At 41.7% G+C, this 23,606-nt stretch overlaps 1 protein-coding gene across 2 annotated transcripts; it reads right to left on the bottom strand.

The window, feature by feature from the left end:
* Positions 1-5,051: 5,051 nt before the first annotated feature.
* Positions 5,052-21,736, bottom strand: ZBTB11 (zinc finger and BTB domain containing 11). 2 transcript variants are annotated; one of them, XM_053386219.1, is made up of 11 exons: positions 21,352-21,736; positions 18,873-19,108; positions 18,492-18,723; positions 16,210-17,078; positions 14,063-14,242; positions 12,555-12,788; positions 10,985-11,129; positions 9,529-9,646; positions 7,853-8,011; positions 6,752-6,927; positions 5,052-5,823 (listed from the first exon to the last, which is right to left on the bottom strand). In XM_053386219.1, exons 1-11 carry the CDS (start codon positions 21,659-21,661, stop codon positions 5,315-5,317), a joined length of 3,168 nt encoding a protein of 1,055 aa, XP_053242194.1. In that variant the 5' UTR covers positions 21,662-21,736; the 3' UTR covers positions 5,052-5,314. The 2 variants fall into 2 exon arrangements, with proteins under 2 accessions (XP_053242194.1, XP_053242195.1); XM_053386220.1 differs by lacking the exon at positions 21,352-21,736 and adding an exon at positions 20,159-20,220.
* Between the last annotated feature and the right edge of the window lie 1,870 nt (positions 21,737-23,606).

Genomic DNA, 23,606 nt, shown 5'->3' on the forward strand with positions numbered 1-23,606 from the left:
TACATGCTGCCAGCTCAGCAGCCTTCACCTTGATTTATTACTCTTTAGCAGGCTGAATTTGGCAAAATTTCAAGTTATGGTAATAAAGCTGCACTCACGGAGGTTTCTGAATCTGCCCTAATAGTGAAATGGTATCTAGGCGGAATTAGTAATTGGAGAGAAGAATATGGAATATTTGTTTAACAGCTAACACGTTGCTATAAACTTGCTGCTCAATTCCAGCAATTGGAACTAAATTAAAACTGCTGTATTGCCAAAATGTTGGTCTGCTTATACAGAAGTAAAATGTGAAATAAACAGCAGAGGGCCAGAACATTTGTGTGTACATATATAGAGCTCAGTATAAAATATGAAGCATTACAAATAAGCGTATGACCAGGCTGTTACTCTATAACTCTAGCACTATCATACTATAGTTGGTATTGTACAATAAGGCTGGTATTGCCCCCAAAGTCAAATGTCAAAAGTGTGAGGCAAGAACACAAATCTAACCAGCCTCTTTTTGCTGAACTAAGTAGTAGTGAGTACTTCATCTTGGTGTTTGCTGTTGTTTTATTGCTTGTGATACATTAACAAGAGTATTAAAATTGTACTTTTAAATGGGTGGCAAGAGGTTACCAAGCTGAGAGGGCTCCTGTATTTCTAAGAGCTGCTCAGAAAATAATTTCACCCAAAGCTATCATTTCATGTACATGCAGTTGCAGTGACAAGAAATGTTATGCAGATGAAAATTTTGGTTTGAATGAACTTTAAAGGGATAGGAGCACCACTAAGAGCTGGACCTACCAACAAAAAGAAAGCACACTGTTTTCTGCTACCCATCCCATTTCTAGTTGTTTCATGAGATCACTTACAGCGTTTGACTTAGCTCGACTGAAACTGACGTACAAAACACAAATTCCTCACTACACGCAAATTGTGAGCATGTTCTACAATAGTCCCATCTCCTGGCACAATATTTTTATGTGGCTCAAGATATGTAAAATTCCTAAGTGCCAGCTGCTGGTTTCCAGGCATCGGAGCAGTTCCAGTTCATGCACCTGTGGCAAGCCAGTTAGAGGTACTTCAATTCTGTTGATTTTAATTAAAATGTGTCATCACAGGTGTAACGATTGGAGCGTAGCAACATGTTTATTACACTATTTAATCAAATTACAGGTAGTATTTCAAAATGGGGAGCAAGCTTAAGTTCCCTAGAACACACACTATCATACTTTCGCCACCTTTGCTTAATATCTGGCTTGCAAGAGTTCTGGGAAACTCAAAAGCTTGCATACTATTTTGTGCCAGCACTATTGAATCCTAAAAAAGGTTTTTTTTAAAAAAGTTCAATATTGTATACACATCTCAGAAGCTGTCAAAATGAATCAAATCAACTGCAAGATATAAGAGCAGGTGCTGACTTTTAAGACATACCAGTGCATCTTTACAATTGTGGAGCTCCTTTTTCGGAGGACCCACATTGTGGTTTCAGGAAGAATGAAAATATATCAGGGAATCTTGCTGTTTAAGTTTTGTTGTCTTACTGTCATTTGTATATTTATGTGCCACTAAGCTGGTTTGAGGCCTTTTGTTAGGATAGCAGTACATCTGTTTTAATGAATTATAGAAAAACGAGACGATGCAGCAATAAGTAAACCATTTTGAAAAGATAATGTAAAACAGGCACTAGGAAATTAGGGGTGCAGGTTACGATATTAGTCATTACTGCTTCTTTCTTGGTTCAAGAGAATGTCTTGTAATTGGGCATTCCAGGGTGACGAGTTTTGCTTACACAGTGGGTTGTAAGGCATTGTGATATTTTCTAGAGCTGCTTGGAGTATGGGCAAAAGATCCTAGCTTCTAATACCCCACCACTCCCACTGGGTACCAGTATGGGTGTCTGGGATGAGGTTTTTAACCCAGCAGAGGAAGACTACTGGCTGCAAGATTTCCGCTCTAGTCGAAACTCCCTGTTAACTTCAGTAGCTGTCAAAGCCTATGATGAACCTGGGTTTGTCCAGTGGAGGATATCTGTCAGGCATGACACCAACTGCTAGTGCTACCTCTTGCCATTGTTAGTGGTATAGTTAAGGAGTACAGCTTTGGGACTATTAGAGCAATGGTGATGTCATCTGCTGCAGCACCAGGGTAATGGATATTTCCTCCTTGCTCTGAGGAGTTAATATTTTGACAATACCTTAGCCTCCAATACTATACTGCAACTTTCCCCAACCCTTCAGATGTTCAGGACTGCAGCTCATCATGGCCAATGCTTCGAGATTATGGGAGCTGTAGTCTAAAAATCTGAAGGGTACCTGCATGCAAGGTGGTTGCTTTTCTGTAACCAAGCCAGTTGCATATTCTAGCCTGTTTATCCTTCCATTTCTCTCCCCTTCTGCATTGTTGGCATCTGTCTCGAGAGACAATGGAATGCACCTCCAGGGAAGTCAAATCGCTGCTTTAGCAGCATTGAAGTGACCGCCTTGGGGCTCAAGTCTGGGCAGTGCATATGGAGGTTCTGAGCTGCCAAGGCATTACAAGACCCCTTGCTGATGTGGTTCAAAGGAAAGCACAGCTTGGCTGCAGGAGTTGTTGGAAGGAGGCATTCAGGGTGCCATCCAATCATCTTAGGGACTCCACTCTTGAGGGTTTAATCCTTAGCCTTTTCTTCTCCTACAGGGCAGCAGAGGTTTAAAATCAGTTTTCCTTCTCCTAGATGGGCTACCTTCCCAGGTTGACGAGCGCCATCTGCCCCTCACGTCTGTCTACAGCACATGCAGAAACCACCACCTTGACTATTGGACCCACTATTGGTCTTGTCCACTAAATCTGCCAGAGCCTGTATTCACATGCAGGGGAAGCCCCTACCTTACTGAGGGTTTGAGACCCATCACCAATCTTCACCTGCTTTAGCTGGCCAGTTGAAGCTATTTCCCGGGTATAGTCACTGTTTCAGGCTGACAGCTTCTAGTAGCCACTGGTGAGAGCTGAGTGCAGGGTGGGGACCAAAGGTGGACAAATTACTCCAGAAAGAGCATAATGTGCGCCTTCCAGAGGTCCTACCCCTTCCAGTTCATTACCTACAATGTAACCACTTTGTGAAAGAATAGCCTCTCCTATCCTTTGAACAGAGAAATTACATCCCAGTAGCTCTTTTCTCTTTTTCTTGCTTGTAAGTCCCTTGCTGTAGATACCTTCTTTATATAGTACCATGTACATGCATACTAATATAATACAGGAATACTTTTCCAGTTTTAAACAAGCTCTAGTTTGTTTCTACTATTAAAATTTGTGTTTAGATTTAAGGTCAAGACTAAAATACCTATACTGTAGATTGATATAATCCTGAGAATTTAAATTTCTGCAATATCAGGGCTTCTTGCTGTCACTGGAGGAAGCAATGTTTCAAATACATCACGACTGAACAACAAACAACTTCACATCTTTTCTCACACCAACTAGCAACATAACACAACAGTATTCTTTAACTGGCGATCCTTTGTTTAATGAAAACAAAGTGAGACAGATGAAAACTTGGACCCCTGTAAGTTAACTACTGTTGCCAGGTATCAGAATTTCAACCGGAATTTCATGATTCTTTTAAGATAGGTGAAAGCCTGAACTAGTTATGTGTACAGTAAACAATTTAGAATGTTTAGAAGGAGACATCATTACTGACACTATAATATTTTAAACAACTTTTGAGATGAAGCCACGTTGCCACTGACACAGATGTTGCCATACTGGATCCACATGGTTGTGCTTATACCCATTCAATCGCTGGCTTGACTGTATTTTTAAAGTAGGGGGGGACTAGAACCTGTAGCCAAGTCTGCTCCTGTTACACGTCCCTTGCCTTCATGTTTCACATGGTTACATTTTGTTTTTTTAACAAGCATACTGAGTTCTATAGTCCTTGTGAATAGTTTTCTTGAATATATGACTAATCAAGGTATACATAATTTACAGACACTAAACAATTTTGCTTTCTGCTTCAGTAAATTGTTACTGGTAGCTTTATAAGAGACAATCACCACTTACAATCTGCAGAAAACAAAGACTCAATATCCCCATTATGGGAGGAGATGCTGTACTTCATATAAGGCATTGGTTCTGTTGGTCTGTTTTTACAGAGAACAGGTAACAGCTTAGCTCCTAATTGATTCAGAAATTAATTTCTTTACAAATACAAACTTCAAGCCTCTATAATAAATAGTAATTGGCTTGATTAGAGTTTACCAACAGTAGCTCAATATCACTGCTATGGATATAGATTTCATCTGTTATGGTTTGATAAACAACTCAATTGGAACCCTATGGTGCTCTTTTGCATCTATCTCTTAATGGGTCAAGTTTTTCTTTTTAAAATTATTAATCTTGGCAACTAGGCTTTAATTCCTTACCTCTCAAAACTGCATATACAAAAGTTAGGTTTCATGGAAGTTGAAATGTACAACAAAATAAAATAACCACTCTTGGCTTTCATATACACAGCACATTCCTTAGTTTTTCTTTGTTTACAGTGCTCTTAATGAAGCATAATTGCACCAGCATGTATATATAAAGTATACAAATATGTTTGCTAGTTGTAGGACATGCAATCTTAAAAGTACTTTTACAGGTTATGCAAGAGACAAAACTGAAAAAGTGCAGGAATGTACAATGCAGCAGAGATTTGCCCCAACATACACACTGGAGTACAACTCACCGCCTCAGTCCTTCCCATGATCAGAATATTCATCTATATCGATAACAGGTTCATAGGTAAACTTGCAGATCAAACTCCTATCCTGCTTTTCAGTGAACTTCAAACATAGCTGGGTTTTTAAGTGACTGGCACAACTCCGTAGCATACCAAACTGCCCAACAAAGCCAAAACAGCAGTATACAGTGGTACCTCTGGTTACAGACGCTTCAGGTTACAGACTCCGCTAACCCAGAAATAGTACCTCGGGTTAAGAACTTAGCCCCATTAGCTAAAGTGGACCTCCAGAATGAATTAAGTTCTTAACCCATGGTACCACTGTAAAAGCAAACTGCAGAGGGGAAAACAAAAACTACAACATACCTAACACTACCACACCAATGACTTTATTTTTGAGATTTTACTAAGTGATTACAACTGATCAGTAGTCTTAGTACATGTCCATGGCTTATATGGAAAGTCTTTGATTTTGCGTTTTATTACAGAGGTTGGTATTACACATTCAAGAAACTCTGAGCAGTGTTCTGGAGCTATTACTGTAAAAATCCAACCAGTACGACGGTTAATACTTTGATAATTGCATGCCGCTTCACCCAGGTCACCTTCCTTATTTGTGAACTTTTGTATTCAGTCTGGATCAGAAACATGTTCTACCTCCACTTCTACAGTTTGAATGGCTTCTGTGACCTCAGTCATTTTCTGTCCTTGTTGTGCCAACACATAATTGACGACCTGCATGATACTTTGGTCAGAAAGTGTGGAAACTGTTGTACAGTCTTCAGCAGTTGCACCTGTTTCCAGTGTTTCTTCAGTCACTACTACTGTTTCAATCTCTTCACTGCAAACCTCTGTTTCTTGTTCTGGCACATCAGATGTTAGAATGCTGATGGCATGTTCTACTTGGGTTCCCTGATTATGAAACTGAAGTGTGTCCTTTTCCAGCATAATTTTACAAGGTACATAATCCCGGTGGAACTTGGTCATGTGCTTCCTTAAGGTGCGGGCATCTATGTAGGCTTCATTGCATACTGGACAAACATAAGGCCTCTCTCCAGTGTGTGACCGTACATGGCGCTTTAAAGAACGTGCATCAGCCCAAGCCACTCCACAGGTCAGACATTCAAAGGGTTTAACACCTATTTAACAAAATAAGAAAGAAAGGAGGTAACAACATTTGAAAAGCGAAGGAAAACCTACTGGTTACCAAAAGAGTAATTAAGAAATACTCCTGTATCAATTAGTTCAGACCCCCAAATTACAATAGAGTACTCACTCTTTTTTCATCTGCCCATGTTACAATATATTGCTACCAGCCACTTGGAGCGTTTTCTGCATTTGAACCTTTGTTGAAATAGTGTTTTTATTAACATTACAATACTTTCCTTAACGATTTACTGCATGGGTGGGCGATTGGATCTGGCCAGTGGGTCAAATGGTTACCCTCCTGTTTTGTGGGCAAACTTTGGCACATGAAACCCAGTCACCTTTTGCCCGCAGGTGTCTTCAGGAGCCCCTTTCAAAGTGCTCTTGCACAATGCTTTGAAAGGTGCTTCTGAAGAGCCAACAATCAGCTGACTGATACCTTACTCAGTGCTTTGCTTAAGGCTTTCCATGCAACACTGATCAGCTGCTTGGTCTGCAAATGCCCTTTCAGCTGAGCAAGGTTTCTTCCTGCCCCACACCTGAAGACACTGGGCATTTCCAAAATGGCATTGCAGGCCCAATGGGGAGCTCTGGTGGGTCTAATCAGGTCCATGGGCTGGATTCATAAAGCATACTTGAAAGTCACTGAAGTCCGCTACAAAGATTTATGTAGAAAAATTATAGCGAGCTAAGAAAAGCATGGCAGTCTGGCTACTGCATGATAGTCTCATTCGTTCATTAATTTTTTCGTCATTTCATAAATGCACCATTTATTTATACCCAGTCCATTATTTTTAGCCCATCTCAAAGCAGTGCTGACTGGAACCATTTCCCCCTTAAATTTAATGTTTTCTAAGTCCCAATTTTTGTTCATTTATTGAAACATGGCACTATTCTTAAGATTAAACTTGTCAGATTTACCCTCATGGTTGTTCATGTGTCTTCTGTACTCCCGAAGCTGGGTGAATTTTCTCCCACAGTGCTCACAAATACGTTCCAAATTTTGCTTTGCTCTTCCTTTTTTCCCATGAGTTGCTTTCTTGACATGCCTTCTGTACAAAGCTTTCTCATAGAATTCTTTGCCACACACATTGCACCTAAAAAAACGAGAGAAGACGTTTAGAGCAATACAGTGGTGCCCCGCAAGACGAATGCCTCGCAAGACGAAAAACCCGCTAGACGAAAGGGTTTTCCGTTTTTCGATGCACTTCGCAAGACGAATTTCCCTATGGGCTTGCTTCGCAAGACGAAAACGTCTTGCGAGTCTTGTGATTTTTTTCGCTCCCCCCCCCCTTTTCTAAGCCGCTAAGCCGCTAATAGCCTTTTAGCCGCTAAGCCTTTAATAGCCGCTAAACCGCTAATAGCGCTAATCCGCTAATAGGGTTGCTTCGCAAGACGAAAAAACCGCTAGATGAAGAGACTCGCGGAACGGATTATTTTCGTCTTGCGAGGCACCACTGTATAGAAAAGTCCTAAAAGTATTTATAACTCTTACAATAATATGTATTTGGGCTGAGAAGTCATTTTTACCCCAATCAGATTACTTGGTGAGTACAAAGTCCCTGTGTGGCATGAGTTGCAAGCGCACTGTACTCTTTATTCCTCATGCTACAATTGCATTATACAGCTTTTTTCTGGAACTCCAATAGGACACACACTGTAAAATGGATAACCACAGGCTAGATTCTATATGGGCTAATCTGTTAAACAACTTTTGGAAACCACCACCCCCACCACCCTGTCTTGTGAAGGAGGCTGGAGTACCTCCAGGTCACAACAAATGTAGCAAGCTGCCTTTTAACATATTAAGAAACTTTTAAGGAGCTGTAGGAAGTCTAGTGACTAAGTTGAGGCGATAATTTAATATAATTCCTGATGGCTGTGACACAGAATTTTAAAATATTCATCCAAAAGGCATTCCATTATGCACAAGCAGAATTACAAAGTACACACTGACTTGGCTACAGGTCTTTATCATCAAAGCTTAGACTATTTATTCAAAGCTTAGACTAGTTTATTTACCTGTAAGGCTCAGTAACAGAATGGGACTTCACATGAGAATACCAATCTTTTTTCCAACTATAGCACTTTCCACAGGATTGGCACTGGAATGGTTTCACCCCAAGATGCTTGTTCATGTGCTGTCGGAGATCTCGGGGTTCATAGAAACTTTTCTCACATCTGAAACAGTACACAATTGTACACATTTGGTTAAAGGAACCTACTGGGAAAGGTATTTGAGGTACAGCTATAAGCTGCATGCCCAACCAGACTGTTATTTCATGTTAATGTAACTATGGGATGGATCTGGAGAGTTGCTTATTTTTATTTATTAGATTTCTGTCCTGCTTTCCCTCCCAAAGGAGCCCAGGGTGGCAGGTTAGAATAGATACACTGAAATTAATGTTAGTCAAAAAAATTAAAACCTATAAAAATAATCCCCATTAACAGGCGTCTAATACTTCACAAAAGTATGGCCCAACTTGCTATGCTACAAAAGTCTGATGACGGGCTAATCCTCTACCCTTATAGAAAACAATTTGATTCCCTCCCCCCCTCCCTTTTTATTCACTTTCTTTTTTTTTCTTGACAAGCAAGCTTGTTTGATTTATAGTGGTCTTAGCTACAAAATGTAATATAACATAAAAATTTTTTGTAAAAAAGAAATGAGTCTGATTTTGAAGCCCAAATTTTCTACTGAAAAATTGTTCCCATGCCTTTTAAAGACAAATAAACTCTCCTTCCCTAAGAAACCCACAGCCACTCACTCACCCCTATGCTATCACAAGTTACATTGTACTGGGTGGGTCTTTTAAAAGATGCCCTGTGGAACATGTGTACTCTGTATCCACGGGGCCTCTTTTAAAGGACTCACCCTGTACAAGTCATAAGAAATGAAGTGTAATGAGAGCAAAACTCTGTTTTCACATTAAAACCACATATATTCTATACCAGGGATGGAGAACAGTTTTGGCCTGGTGGGCCAGGTCTTCATCTCCCAACCACCACTGTAGCTCACCTTTGACAGATGGGCAGGACCAACCACGTGTCTGAAATCAAAGTGGCTTTGAGCAATTGACACCTGTAAAAGTTGGTCCAGGGGGGAGAAGCAGTTTGAAGGGCTTGCTCAGCCTTGTGTGCCACCCTTCCCAAACACCTGACAACCAGTTAATTGTCAGATGATTGGAAAGTACTGCCTGCACACAGCGAGCCCGGTGCTCAGTGTTTGGGAAGCGTCAAGCACAAGGTTTGCAAAGCACTCTGTGCAGCGCTCCCCAAATCCCTCACAATGAGCTGGTTGTTGGGCACTTGAGAAGTGATGTGCAGAGTGCTTTGTATGGCACTTCTGAAGCGCCCAACAGCCAGCTGATTGCTATAGAATCGTTGAGTTGGAAAGGGACCACAAGGATTATATAGTCCAAACCCTCCTGCAAGGCAGGACCCACAATCCTGAGATTAAGAGTCTCATGCTCTACTAACTGAGATATCTCAATGTCAGGTGTCTGGGAAGCAGGGAGTCAAGCCTCACCCTTATCTACCCCACACACGACATCATATATTGTGGAGCGGACATGGCTTGCCTGAAACAGCCTGGCAGATTTCTGTAAAAGTAACATGGGAATTCATTTTGATACCCACTGAATTTGGCAAAAATACACTTAAAACATTTAAAGGCTTGCAATTCTATTCATACTTACTGAGTACACTGATATCCCCGAATTTCAGGTTTTGGCTGGTGTTTCTTTATATGCTTGCTAAGTCCTGAAGCTCTATGGAAAGACTTTCCACAGTGTGAACAAAAGTATTTTGATTCTCCTGACAAAATAATAGCGGCAATGGCTTTAATAGATGCTATCGTATTCAACTTAAGGCAAAAAAACAAAATTCTTTTTAACATTAAAAATGCTTTTGAAATGCATTTCCTTTCATGGTTTTGACTAAAATATGAGAGAAGACAATGCGAGCAAATATAACAGGAAGGAGGTTAGTTGAGGAAAATAGATACTTTGCTCTCAGAGGTAGTAGCAGCTAGAAACCATCAGTGGAAGAAGTGAGCTGTTCATCTGGCCCTCCTCCACAGCTGCTGGAATTCCTCCTCTTGAGGAAGCCAGCCTTTTTTGCATCTTTGGTCCTCAGAAGGAATCCTTTCCCACTCCAGTCTCTGCTGACTGACTGAGAGCCCAACTAGGCTCCATCTACCAGGGAGTGTAGGCTATAACAAGACAGGAGTTTTGGAGTCCATTGTCAGCAAAATGCTATGTTTTTTAATTATGTATTTTTTGTTCTTGTTTTGTATTTTTATGCTGTGTACTGCACTGTGATCTTCAGGTGAAAGGTGGTATACAAGTTTAACAAAGAAGAAAAAGAAGAATATTCACTAGGAAAAGGGGGTAGAGGCAGCAAATGGGATGAAAGGAAGGTGAGAGTAGGTAGGTATGCTGTTGACAATTATGGCACAGGGACAGCTAAGGCACTCCAGTCTTTTTACACATGTAGGAAAAATATTTAGGCATTGAATAATTGACCAATAATTCAACTGACCAATAATTCAAATATTCTTTAGAAGAAGCCAGCTAAGGCAGAAGAAAAGAATGAGTACAACAGGGTCAAGAAGGCATCAGAATTACAGAGAAATTTGTAGAGATATGGTTCTGTAGAAATGGAAGCAGCTCACAGGAGATGATGAATAGTTAGGCAGTGGCTACAGAAAAGAGACTGCGGGAACAGGGACTACAAAGAAGACAGAGGGAAAAGCCTCACCCTGTACTACAGACAAATGGGAGATAAGTTGTGGTAAGGGATGCAGAGAAAATAATTTCATTCCCCTTTTTTAGCTGATTCAACTGTTCATAAAATAAGCAATTAATATAAAAACTGTTCATGAAACAATGAAACAATGTTCATAAAATAAGCAATTAATATAAAATAAAGCTGAATTTAATATACTGATTCAAAGCTGCCAGTTGAAAATTGAAACAGGAGAGCTCTAGTCTCTCAGCTCCCTCATCACATATGGCTGGAATGCTGAATTTCACTGAACTGAAACCACTAGCTAAATATTTGTAGTTTGAGTGCATTCAGTTTATACACCCCCATGAAAGCATAGTGCAGGTGTTACTTTTTCATTAATAAGAAAGGGTCTCTCTCATTTACCTGTGTGAATGCTTATATGCTCCTGAAGACTTCTTTTTGTGACAAAAGACTTATCACACAATTCACATTTAAACTGCTTCTGTGCCTCATGGAGCGCGAGGTGCATCTTTAAACCGTGTTTGTAAGTAAACGACTTTCCACAAATCTGCAAGAGATCAAATTGTCAGCAAATGTTACCATCCCTCCAAACAGACAGCAACTGCCTACGATAAAGGAAGCATTAGATGGTAAAGTAAGAGGAGTTTTATGGCAAAACTAGGAGACAAGAAGACAAAGGGATTTAGTATCCAACTAAACAGATCCACTAGTGCAACTACCTTTGGCTGCTGAAGGGACTTCATCTCCCTCCCCTCTCCTCTTCCTGTGCCCCCTTAAATCTGTTCTGGGGGGCTTCCCAATCCTCTGGAGCAGATTTGGGGAGTACAGAGTGGACATGTGGGAGAAGAGAGGGTGGCAAACCTCCCGTGTGAAAGCAGAAATCCTTGGGCTAGCAGAGCTACTTAGTTGGATACAGCCCACAATTTGTACCTGAAGAAGTAGTTTAGCATTTCAGTGATGAAGAAAAAACTTATTCTAGTAAAACTCAAAGCTCCAGAGAGACAGAGAGCACCTGAGAAATCTTTTTTAGGTAATGCATACCCTTTAATGACAGTGCAAACTGAGATAATAATTGATGATCTTAGAAGCCTAGCATGACCAATTCAAATTTCAATCTTGAAAATTGCAAAACAGAAAATAAACGTAGCAAGTCTGCCTACTAAACTCCCAACACCTATGGTACACCTGCAAATGTAATTAGATGTTTTTATAATCAATGAAATCAATCGCTACTGTTCTGCTCACATAATAGCTTTTGATCCAGTGGAGGCATCAGCTAATGTAAGAAAAGGTGATTTTCTCCCACGTCCATTCCCTCTGCAGTCGTCACACCCCTCCAGTGGGTTGTTGGGAGGTCTTGAAGAACAGGTCGCTCAGAATATTTCAGAAGCGCTCAGACACCACTGCTGGATCAAAAGCTGTTCTGCCAGTGGAATGGCAGCATTGGATTTCACCCAATACATATAAAAGCCAAACTGGCTGGGTGATATCAACATTAGTTGCGGAGCAGACATAATGAAATGAATAGGCTTCAGTAACTTACCTCAATTGATTTCAACTGTACTCTGTACATATCTACTCTAGGTATGACTTAGCTAAATATTATTTAGGTATCATTGGAGCCAATGCGAGTTCAAACTGAAATCTAGGCCTTTGGGATTAAGTAAATGAAACATGGTGGCCATAGCATCCAGCTTTTTGAAGTAATGCAGAATCAAGATTTTAACTATGGTTTATAATTAATGAAAGGTTTCACAGCCTAATACTGAAGTTTTTCAAGGTTTTTCTAGGCTACATTAAAACTTAACACAAAGTTCCCATCCACTTTTCCTTCATTTCAGCAGTATTCATTGTTATGAATTCTGTTACTTTCAGATAGCAATTGAACTTCGTATAAGCTTTAAGCCACATGGCTAAAATATCACAAGAAGAAATACATCAAAAATGTGAGACCATAAAGCATTACTTTTACCTTACATGCATGTGGCTTTACACCTGTATGTTTCAACATATGGATTCTCAGAGAGTAGAGTTTAGGCAAACTTCTTCCACATATATCACAGATAAACTCCCGTTTAGTTCTGCCCTTCATAGCTGCACCACTCTCCTCTATACTGGCAGTTGCAACAGTCACTTCGTTTTTTCGGGTATGGCGAACAAGGTGGGCTCGCAGAGAGGCACCATACTGAAACTCTTTTTTGCACAGCTGAGAAACATAAAATTGTTTTGATATGTCACTTGAAATCTTAACACTAAGAATCAGAGATTCATGTAACAGTTTTGTAGCTGGAAGAGTTCTCTCCATCTACTAGATAAGCGACTTACTTCTAGGCTTGCATACCTTACAGATAAAAGTAATGTATAGATCTGACTAAGAGATCTGTGACAACTCAAATTCTAAAAGTCTGTTCCACTTTATACATATTACAAATTGCAGACAGGAATGGTGACAACATTTGCCTTGTAACACTCCAAGATGTAGAGACTATGAATCTAAGCTATCTGACTGGAGAGCTGAAACATATTTAAGAGCAGTGATGAGAGTTTAAGTTGGAATTGTTATCTTTTGAGAAACCACGCTGGGAGATTATTGCAATGTTAAATGCCAAATGGATTATCAAAGGGAAGTGGTAGGCTGTACACAACTCAATTAATCTAGCATTTAAAGAATAGAGAGATCATAGAATCATAGAATCATAGAATCATAGAGTTGGAAGAGACCACAAGGGCCATCGAGTCCAACCCCCTGCCAAGATGTTGGACATGAAACAAGAACTGATGAATGGAAATGACTGTGTACTCATTCACTAGCCAGGCTAGTTTCAGCAAATTTAAAGGGAAATTTTAAAATCTAATAGCAATTGAATTTAACACCATACACATTAAACCTGATTTATAGAAAAGGACAGGACAATTGCTGGAGCTGTGAGATGACACAGGCAGATTTTTCTGCACATATATTGGGAATTTCCTATCTTTCAGAACTTTTGTAATATAATCAGTTACAAAAACACTTGGGTAACCTAAGCTTTGGTATCCTAAGATACTACTGGGGTTATCTAAAAAACACAGTTCCATATGTCAATTTGCTAGAAGCAACCAAACAATTTTAGCAAAAAACAACAAGGGGAAACAATGCTCCTCTAACAATACTGTATATTGGTTTGAGACATTATGGTTTACCGAGAGACTGTTTAAATTAATATATTCTAGGACAACACAGATTAACAAAACCAAAAGATTTATTGAAAGATCTATATTTCTTAAGTTATTGAATGACAAATCTCAGGGAACGTTCAATCGCATGATGCTTTTAATTTATTGTTAACATTTACATAACATTTGAGCCGTTTTTAAACTCTGTATTAAATGGTAGTTTGTACAATTTAAAAAAATAAAAAAATAAAGTTAAGTAATAAATGCATGAACAAGCATTGCTACAGAAGTGCCAGTTTAGAGTAATTTTAAGGGGAAACTTACTGGACATTTAAAATTCTTTGTCCTTTCATGCTTCAGCGTGTGCATTATAAGAGCATAACGCCTCTGAAAAACCATTCCACATTCACCACATTTGTGCTGAGCTTCTGTCTCACTGTGCTCTGAAGTGTCTCTCTTGGGCTGCTTCATCTTCTTGCCTCTTTGCACTAGCTTCATGGCAACCTAATTGAAAAGGATTGGTTACAATTAACATTACATAGGGGGAGGGAGGGACTGTAAAATCAACAACCCAAATAGCAAAGGAAGTTTTCTTTTAGAATATCTCAGCAATTTTAGCAAAGGGACATGAGGAAGATATATGTGATATTCCCCATAAAACCTACATGCTCGTATTAGCTCAGAATTCCACAACATGTGAACCCTCTTCAGACATGTGAGCCCTCTCCACAGGAGCAGAAGCGTACCAGGTTATTCCAGCACCTGTTCTCTGTGTGTACAGCACCAATGTATGTTAGCACCAAAGCGTTTGTGTGTACAGCTAGAATTCTACATGATTGGGGACCCAGGTCACACTGAAGTCTTCACTTGTACAGCTGTATGTCTGCCATATCCTTTGCTACAGATGTTCATGCTGTACATGTAGACTCCAAGGAGTGACGCTATTTGGTGCATGCTCACCTCTATATAGAGCAACGTAGGAGCTGCAATGACCAAAGTGTTCAATAATGGAGCACAAATCTAGTTTTGAATTAAGAGGCATGTCATGGTGAAGTTGTGATTACAGTTTTCTGCTTACACATTACCAAACCACTCTACAGTGGTACCTCGGGTTATGTACTTAATTCGTTCCAGAAGTCCGTTCTTAACCTGAAACTGTTCTTAACCTGAAGCACCACTTTAGCTAATGGGGCCTCCTACTGCCGCCGCGCGGCCGGAGCACTATTTCTGTTCTCATCCTGAAGCTAAATTCTTAACCTGGGGTACTATTTCTGGGTTAGCGGAGTCTATAAACTGAAGTGTATGTAACCTGAAGCGTACGTAACCCGAGGTACCACTGTACAAGTAGTTTACATATAGGCTGTGCTTACTCAAGGCTTCTACACATTAATTCATAGGTTCTCAAATGTTGCAATAAGTCTCCTGAAAGGAAGGAACAAGTTAGGGCATATTCACAGTGAAATCATCATCATTTATTAAATTTGTCTGTCGCTTTATCTCGCCCAGGCCAAAGCAACTTACAACCAAACAAATAGACAATAAACCCCACACAGATATATTTCAATGAAGAGGAAACAGAAATATATTAAAAACATCCCAACCACTTCTAAAAGGCCAAAGATAGCTGAAGGCAAAGTCCTGGTTATAAAGGAAAGGTTTTGTTTGCTTGGTGCCTAAAGATATATAATGATGGCAACAGGCTAGCCTCCCTGGGGGGGAGCATTCTACAAACAAGGAGTCACCAGAGAAAAGGCCTGTACTCAGGTTGCCACCCTCTAGACCTTGATATGGGGGAAAGCGGTCCTTGAATATCTCCTGCATATCTTTCTAGTGAATTCACATGCTCTGGCAAGGCCCTGTTATGTCTGCCCCTGATACAGTGGTGCCTCGCAAGACGAAATTAATCCGTTCTGCGAGTCTCTTCGTCTTGCGGTTTTTTCGTCTTGCGAAGCACAGCTATTAGTGGCTTAGTGGCTATTAGCGGCTTAGCGGCTATTAACGGCTTAGCGGCTTTAAGAAAAAGGAAACAAACTTGCAAGACGTTTTGTCTTGCGAAGCAAGCCCATAGGGAAATTCGTCTTGCGGAACGACTCAAAAAACGGAAAACTCTTTCGTCTAGCGAGTTTTTCGTCTTGCGAGGCATTCGTCTTGCGGGGCACCACTGTATTAAGGGTACAGCAGGAAGCAGCGAGATCGCAAACAGACAGTGGAACTGGAATTGTTTTCTTGTACTGTTGAATTTACCTTTGTTGACTGTTTTAATCATTACATCTGATGATGTTTCGATTTTGTATACATTACATCTTTTAAAATTATTTTTTATTGTAAACCACCTTGGAAGCCTTGCTGGGATTGAAATGCAAGAAAGGGAAGCAAAGATATATCCTTATTACTACGAACAAACAAACAAGCAAACAAATAGCTCAGTGGACACAATTAAAGTTTTTTGGGCGGTAAGATTTTGAGCATACCTGCTGAATGGCTGATTTGGCTGCTGGCTTTCTATTTTGTAGTTTTTTCTCAATACCCTTGTGCAACTTGATATAGCCTCCCTCACTCACAGAACGCTGACGTAGCTTGCTTTTGTAGGTGTCATCTTGACCGGAAACTGAGGTCTCTGACTGAGACTGAGGAGTGCTCTGCGTTTTACATGGCCTGCCACGTTTTCGCTTAAGTCCTTCCGGATTATCTTCAGAGGCAGCACCTGCATTTGCTTCGCTGATCACGTTTTGTTCACTTCCATCGTTCTGATCGGTATCGCTTTCTGCCCGAGTGCTGATAATGACTTGTTCTGCTGCTGGAGGCTCTGACTGCACTACAGAAACAGTCTGACTTGTGGTACATTCTACGATTTGGGTTTTTTCTTCAGTTTCGGTCATTTCTACACAAGTAGATTGCACTAGAGGCTCTGGAGGATTGTCCACGAGAGGCTCTGAAGCAGTTTGCGGTGCAGCCTCAGGTGTAGCCATTTCTTCCACATCAGTACTCGAACATGTTCCATTCACAGTTGCTACAGCATCTTCTGTAGGTAAAGGCTGCTCCACGCTGTCCGCTGGGTTCAATGGGCTTTCGTTCTGCTCAGAAAGATTCTGAGCTACCTCACTTTCGTTCTGTTCTAAAAGAGTTTGCGCTACCTCGACTATCTGAACATCTCCTTTTTGGTACACTGTGATTTGCTTATCTTCCATTTGCTTGTGCACATTTTCGCAGATTTCCAGGACTTCTGTCATGACGAGATGTTGGGCCAGCTCAGCTACTGCTGCCATATTGCAGAAATCAAACGTCAGCTCAGAGGTATAAGCAAATTCTAGCAAAGGGAGGAAGCTGGCCTTGCGAAAGCCTGCAACAAATAAGGAAGAAGGTGACAAAAGGGTTTTAAGAGATGATCACTATTCAGAAATAAATTGCTGTTTTTGTTCATTACCAGCTAACTATAATAACAGCCTCAAACCATATGAACAAAGTCCTCAGGGATAATTTTTGATTTGTATGACCACATTCTTGGAGTTCTGAAGAGAAAATGAATACTGCCAGGACAAATTAGGCAACTTTGGGAGGAATACCTTAGAAGTGCAGCTGAAGGATTTTAGAAATCAGACACTGTGTGGCCTATCCATATGACAGTCCCAGAAGCCCTCTCAAAGTAAAGGTTGCCTGCTCTGGTCTCTATTGAATAGGAACCCCTAACATATTTTCTGGAGAAACTATACAAGCAGAAAAAGAGATGTTCCATTTGTTTGAAACATGCTTAAGAGGCTTTTCTGCAGCTAGATGTAACTAGTTTCTTTAAGTTCACTTTGTTTTAATGTCTTATGTTTGTGGCTGCATGATTTTTAAATATGGCCAGTATAGCAGTATATTATTCCCTGTATTTAGGATCTAATGCAACTTCTCCCATACACTCTGGCAGCAGAGACCTAACTTCCTTACTCACATATCAGCAGCAGTAGTTCTGTGTCCCTGACATCTCCATCCTCTACTACCACACCCTGTTAGCTCCTCCTGTTTGTGCATATGAAATGCCAGCAGAAACAAAGAAACTGTGGGACTTAGTTCTGGAGACAGCATATCATACTGAATGGTATGCATGTCTTGAAGGGCAGCCCTGCTGGATCAGGCAATGTATATAGCCCTGCATCCTGCTCACCATCAGCTTTCTGTCCTTCCATCGAGGTCGATCATTCATATATATAATTTCAATACCACCCTTCATCCAAAGATCACAGGGCGGTTTATAATATGGCAAGCATCAAACAGGCTCTTTTCAGCAGTGACCCAACATCTTGTGGAATTTTCTCTGTAGGGAAGTATATATGGCCTTGTTGCTATCTGTCTTTCAGCATATCTTTAAAAACTTCTGTTTTGTTCAGAGTTTTATTAATTTTTAATGTGCTCTCTGCTGCTTTTATCTGGTTATTTCAATATTTTTGATCTGTAATTAATATACTTAATAAAGAATTACTGTAAGCCTTGGGGGAGTTTCTTGTCCTGAAAGGGCAGGGTAAAGATCTATTAAATAAATAAACCAGCTGGGGAAATTTGTCTGACTAAATCAACTACCTATCAATCTAAGCATAGTATGCAAACAGACAAAATGAAATCATTCAGTCCTTTTTGATGGTGTTGGGGGTGGGGGGACGGGACAAGATACCCTACAGGTTTTCAACATCTTTTCTATTTGACCAAACAAATTCTGAATAGTCCCCCCCCCCCCATTATTTATGGGTTGTTGTTTTTGCTTAGATCAGATTACCTGAAAGATCCACCACAGCTTCATGACTGGAAATAGCTCCTTTTTCGATGAAAAGTTCTCTGAAGTACTCACTGTTGGCTGCCAATATAGATTTGTGTGCTTTGTGCACTTCACCTTCAATAAGCAAAGTAACATCACAAAACTGACTGGAAAGCCGCTGCTGATTCAGTTGGTTTAAGACTGACAGAGAATGCTTTGGAGAAGTTTGTTTCACAAGACCTTTACTATCAACCTGGGTTTTTTTAAAAAAAGAAAAAGTAACAAGCAGTGTGTTTAAACTTTGTTCACTTGTAAATCCTAGCTTAAATCTTTCATTTACATCATTAAGTAATACAAATATAAAATAAACCTTGGTACCAGATTGTATAAAAAGTTACTTACAAAAACAAGCTCATGTTTGGCTATTGGCTTCTTTTTCACAGGTTTTGGCAAAGTTGCTGGAAGCGACACTGAGTTACTTAATTCATCATCTGTTTCATTACTATCTTCGTGAGATATTGTGTCTAAACCTAGTTCTTCCAGCATTTCAGAAGGATCAGACAAAGATCTGGAACGATCCAATTTTTCCTGGCATTTGCTACATTCCTTAATATAATCTTTAACTTGCTTCAGAATACCTAAAGAAAGGCATGCCAAAAAAAAAAAATCATTGTAAATATTGCTTCATTGATGCAAAAAAGGATGTATTCACCTTTGTCCTTTCAGGTAATATTCAGCAAGTAATTCTAGAAAATAACAAAATTTGTCTTTCATTTTGATGATAATTCCACTCAGACTGTATGGAAACAGAATAAACAAGAATCAACAATTCCACCTTCTACCAGACCTCCTTGTGTGACTTAGTGCAAATCAGAGTTGCATGCATTAATTCAAGACATCCACTCCTTCAAGCTGCATCTCCATGTTGCCTACTTGACCCTTCCTTCTGATCCATGTGCCAAATCATGGCAATGATGCACTTGCTGAAAGGTGCACACATTTCCATGCAAGATGGGCCTGCCCACCGCTTTTTTCCTTTTGCAATCCCCACACTTTGGAACCAACAACACAGGAAGTTCCTCAGCAGATATGTCTTTGTTAGACCGATTGCCATGTCACATTCTTTGACCCTCTGAGAAATGCTCCTGGTTCACAAGCAAGCCTGTGCATAATGCTGCTAAAGGGTTTTGTTTTTTTTGTCCTTTGTAGACAATGTTTAGAGTCTACAATCCCTACCAAGTTGGTCCTCTGCCTACACAGCAGTGAGTTGCTATATTTATATGCTTGAAGTTGCTAGTCTTCTTTCTGTGTGGTCCTCCCATTACAGGCTTTTAAAAACAAACCCCAAATAAGATATTGTGCTAGATATACAGGAAAACCTCATATTTTGAATTAAAATATTCTTAATAATTGTTTTTAAACCATTAATGTCTCTGCAGGTCCACTGTATTAGATCTTCTCTGAAACAGTTATATTATCTAATGAACACATTAGCACATTCTATACAGCTGAAATATCAACTTAACCATGTTAATGTCTGCTCTTATTTTTGCTCTTTATAGTTATGCAAAAAAAGAAAGAAAAAACCTTGCAAAAACGAAGTGCGCTTCCAGGATTAAAAAACAACAACTTGCAGTCAACCCGTTTACTCAAAAATAGATTTTTTTCATCTGGAAATAGGAACTTACTTGAAGATCTGCTGAAATCAGCAGAACTTGTTTCCCAATGAGCACAGTTGAAACTAGACTTCCCATCTGTGCTGATCCTAAATCATGGTTTAGGTCTCCCAGTCAAATCATGATATTGCTTGGTTACAGGATAAACCTTGGACAGAACCAAACCGTGAGCCTTGGGTTTGGCCAACATGCTAAGCCAAACTATGGCTTAGTTCAACATGACAAATAGGAAAACAAACAAGGAGGACAAGTCTTAGTTGAGAGTCTCCTTGTGAGAACCACATCAGGGCAAAGCCATCTGAACACAGGCGATCTATGTAAAATGATAAACGTTAAAACAAAAAGGAGGCATCTACCTAAGTTTCAAAATGTATTGGGGGGACGGACACTGAGCTGAAGACACCTGAAAACTACGTATACCTGAAGCAGCGTCTCCACCCCCATCGTTCCGCCCGGACACTGAGGTCCAGTGCCGAGGGCCTTCTGGCGGTTCCCTCATTGCGAGAAGCAAAGCTACAGGGAACCAGGCAGAGGGCCTTCTCGGTAGTGGCGCCCACCCTGTGGAACACCCTCTCATCAGATGTCAAAGCGATAAATAACTACCTGACATTCAGAAGACATCTTAAGGCAGCCCTGTTCAGGGAAGTTTTTAATCTGTGATATTTTACTGTATCTTTGGTTTTTATGGAAGCCGCCCAGAGTGGCTGGGGAAACCCAGCCAGATGGGCGGGGTACAAATAATAAATTATTATTATTAATTATTATTATTATTATTATTATTATTATTATTATTCACTTTAAGACTCTGCCACAGCCAAAATCCACAAAGCAGCCCACCACCCTTCTTGTCAACATCGCCCTCTGACTGCAAGGGATGCTGCATTGGGGCTGGACAGGCGAGCACATGCTCACTAAGGAACGAGGCTCGGGTGCATTCGGCGGGGGATTATTTGTGTGTGTGTGTGTGTTTTTAAGGGGAACCCCTCCTCCTCCGAGTTCGTCCTAGGACACAGCCAACCCCTCGCTCCCCTCCTGTCTTGCAGCAGCTCCGAGGAGGAGGCGAGCTCCGTCCGCCTAGACCAGGGGCGGCGCTCCTCGCTCCAAGCCCGGAGCAGGAGGTGTGGCGGGCGAGTGGCGCGTGTGGCGTTTGGCTGGCTCGGGCCCGGAGACCCGTCGCTTCCCCGCCCCCCCCTTTCCCCGCTCACCTCGCCACCAGTAGCGCTTGGAGAGGCGCTGCCAGGTCTGCAGGCGCGTCCGGTGGGCGCCGTCGGGCTCCAGATGCGCCGCCCGGATGAGCCGGGCGCGTCGCTCGGCCTGCAGCACCACCTCGAGCTCGGCGAAGCGCTGCTGGTCCCGCTGCCGGCGCTGGTAGTAGAGGGTCCCGCCGCGCACCACGTAGCAGGCGGCCGCCTTGCGGATCTTGCGCTTGGCGTTGCCCTCGGTGCCCGGCGCGTAAGGCTCGCGCTCGTTGGTCAGGTAGCGCAGGATGGCCAGGTAGCTCTCCTCGCTCGACATGGCCGGGCGCGCGAGGGAGGGACGCCCGCCCGCCCGGACCTTGCCCTCCTCCTCCTCACTCGCTTTCCCGAGGCTCGCTTCGGCGGCGGAGGGAGGATCGGGACAGCCGAGCCTTCTGAGGGAAGTGGGGTGCGCACTTGGGGTCCCTCGGAGCCGAAGGAGGACGGGGAGGCTGGGGTGGGGGAAGCGTCTCCTGTCACAGGTTGCCACGAAGGAGACGGGACCGGGGTGAATGGGTGGGAAAAGCAAGAACGGGGAGCAGGTGGGTGGCGGCGAGAGTGGTCGGGGGGAAAGCAAGTTGCCTGGCGGGGTAAAAAGCAAGCCGTCGGGTCTAGACTAGAGTCAGGCCCCAGGGGGTGGAACTGGAGTTTCGTGGTCCGCGGCGACGGGTGGGAGGAAGAAGCTCGGGCAGCAGGATCAACGGAAAGACAAAATGGCTGCTGCACAAGCGGAAGTGAGGTCAGGGATAGATGTCGCCTAGCCCTCAACGGAGATGAGGGAAGGGGTTTGGGGGCGGGGGAAATGCCGCCATGTTTGGAGCGGGCAAGTGATGCCTGCTTCGGCTCGGGTTAGTGGCTGCTTAAGCGCAGGCGATACTAGAGCCCGGTGTTTCGGCTGCCGCCGCCATCTTTAAAGTAGGCAAAATATCCCACCCAAACGTCCCAGTGTACTTAACTGTTTGTTCTTTTTACTCGTATGGCTGCATAATAAATTGTGAACTCAATGTAAAATAATTTATTGAAAGGACAATAGCTAATTTATTAAATTGCCTCGTTTGAAGATTGCTGAATCTTTGGTTTTAGATTTCTTGTTCTATTCGATGATACAACTCTGAAGTCATTACATAGGGACAACTTTGGAGCGTCTACCTCAGCTTCGTCTACTTACAAACGACTCCAGTCCTATGTTAAAAAATTTGAATGCCCGGCATGTGCTTTACCGCTGCTCTTCAGAACTTTCTCTCCACTCCTTAAAATAAGGCCAAACAATGGAGAATATGGAAAATGAAATTACCTTTCTGTACTGTATGTCATTGATATACAGTATAAAATCTAGTAACATGCCAGTCAAGTGCCCATCTCAGATTTCTGTGAAATCTGAAGAGTACTATTAAGGTTCTGCTCATATGCAGATAAACAGAACAGCAAAATCCTATACATTTTTTATTCAGCTCTCAAATTTTGATGCAACTTCTTTGTGTATGCATAGAATTGTCTCTTATAAACCCATCTAGTATCAGGCTATATGGTTTTATCAGGCAGGAACACCTAATGGAATCAGTCAAGGTAGTGGGTAGGGTGCAGTGTGTCTGGAATATAGGCTTGCAGTAATGGACTGCAATCCTAAACATACTTGCCTGGGTTTAAGTCCCTTTCAACGCAATGAGTCCGATTTCTGAATAGTTGAGAAAAACTGTGTATAGGAATCTTAACACCAGTCCTGAAAGACCTACATTGGTTCCCAGTATGTTTCCAAGCACTGAAATCTGAAAAGTGTTGGTGCTGACCTTGAAAGCCCTAAACGGCCTCGGCCCTGTATACCTAAAGGAGCATCTCCAACCCATCATTCAGCACCTTCTGGTGGTTCCCTCACTGCAAGAAGTGAACCTTGCACACCCAGTCTTCAAGGCGCCAGGGAGCTCCAAGATGGGGTTTCTCCAGGGGAGCCTGCTCTCCTGCTGTTTCCAGTCCAGGCTGCCTGTCAGCTCCACCATGTGCTCCAGGCTCAAGGGGATCCTCCACCAGTACTCCCACCACTTGAGAGGTTGTCTGTTTTTAGAATACTTGTTTTGTGGTCAAATTTGCACCATTGTTTAGAAAACATATGAAGCAGTATGGACAGCAAATCTGAGTAAAATTTATCAATTCTGCAGTGGATTTTAGATTCACATGAAACACTGAAGGAAGGCAGAGATAACAGGGAGAACGTAAAGTGGAGTAGAATT

The sequence above is a fragment of the Podarcis raffonei genome, chromosome 4 (assembly GCF_027172205.1).
Source record: "Podarcis raffonei isolate rPodRaf1 chromosome 4, rPodRaf1.pri, whole genome shotgun sequence".
In the NCBI taxonomy this organism is placed as follows: domain Eukaryota; kingdom Metazoa; phylum Chordata; class Lepidosauria; order Squamata; family Lacertidae; genus Podarcis; species Podarcis raffonei.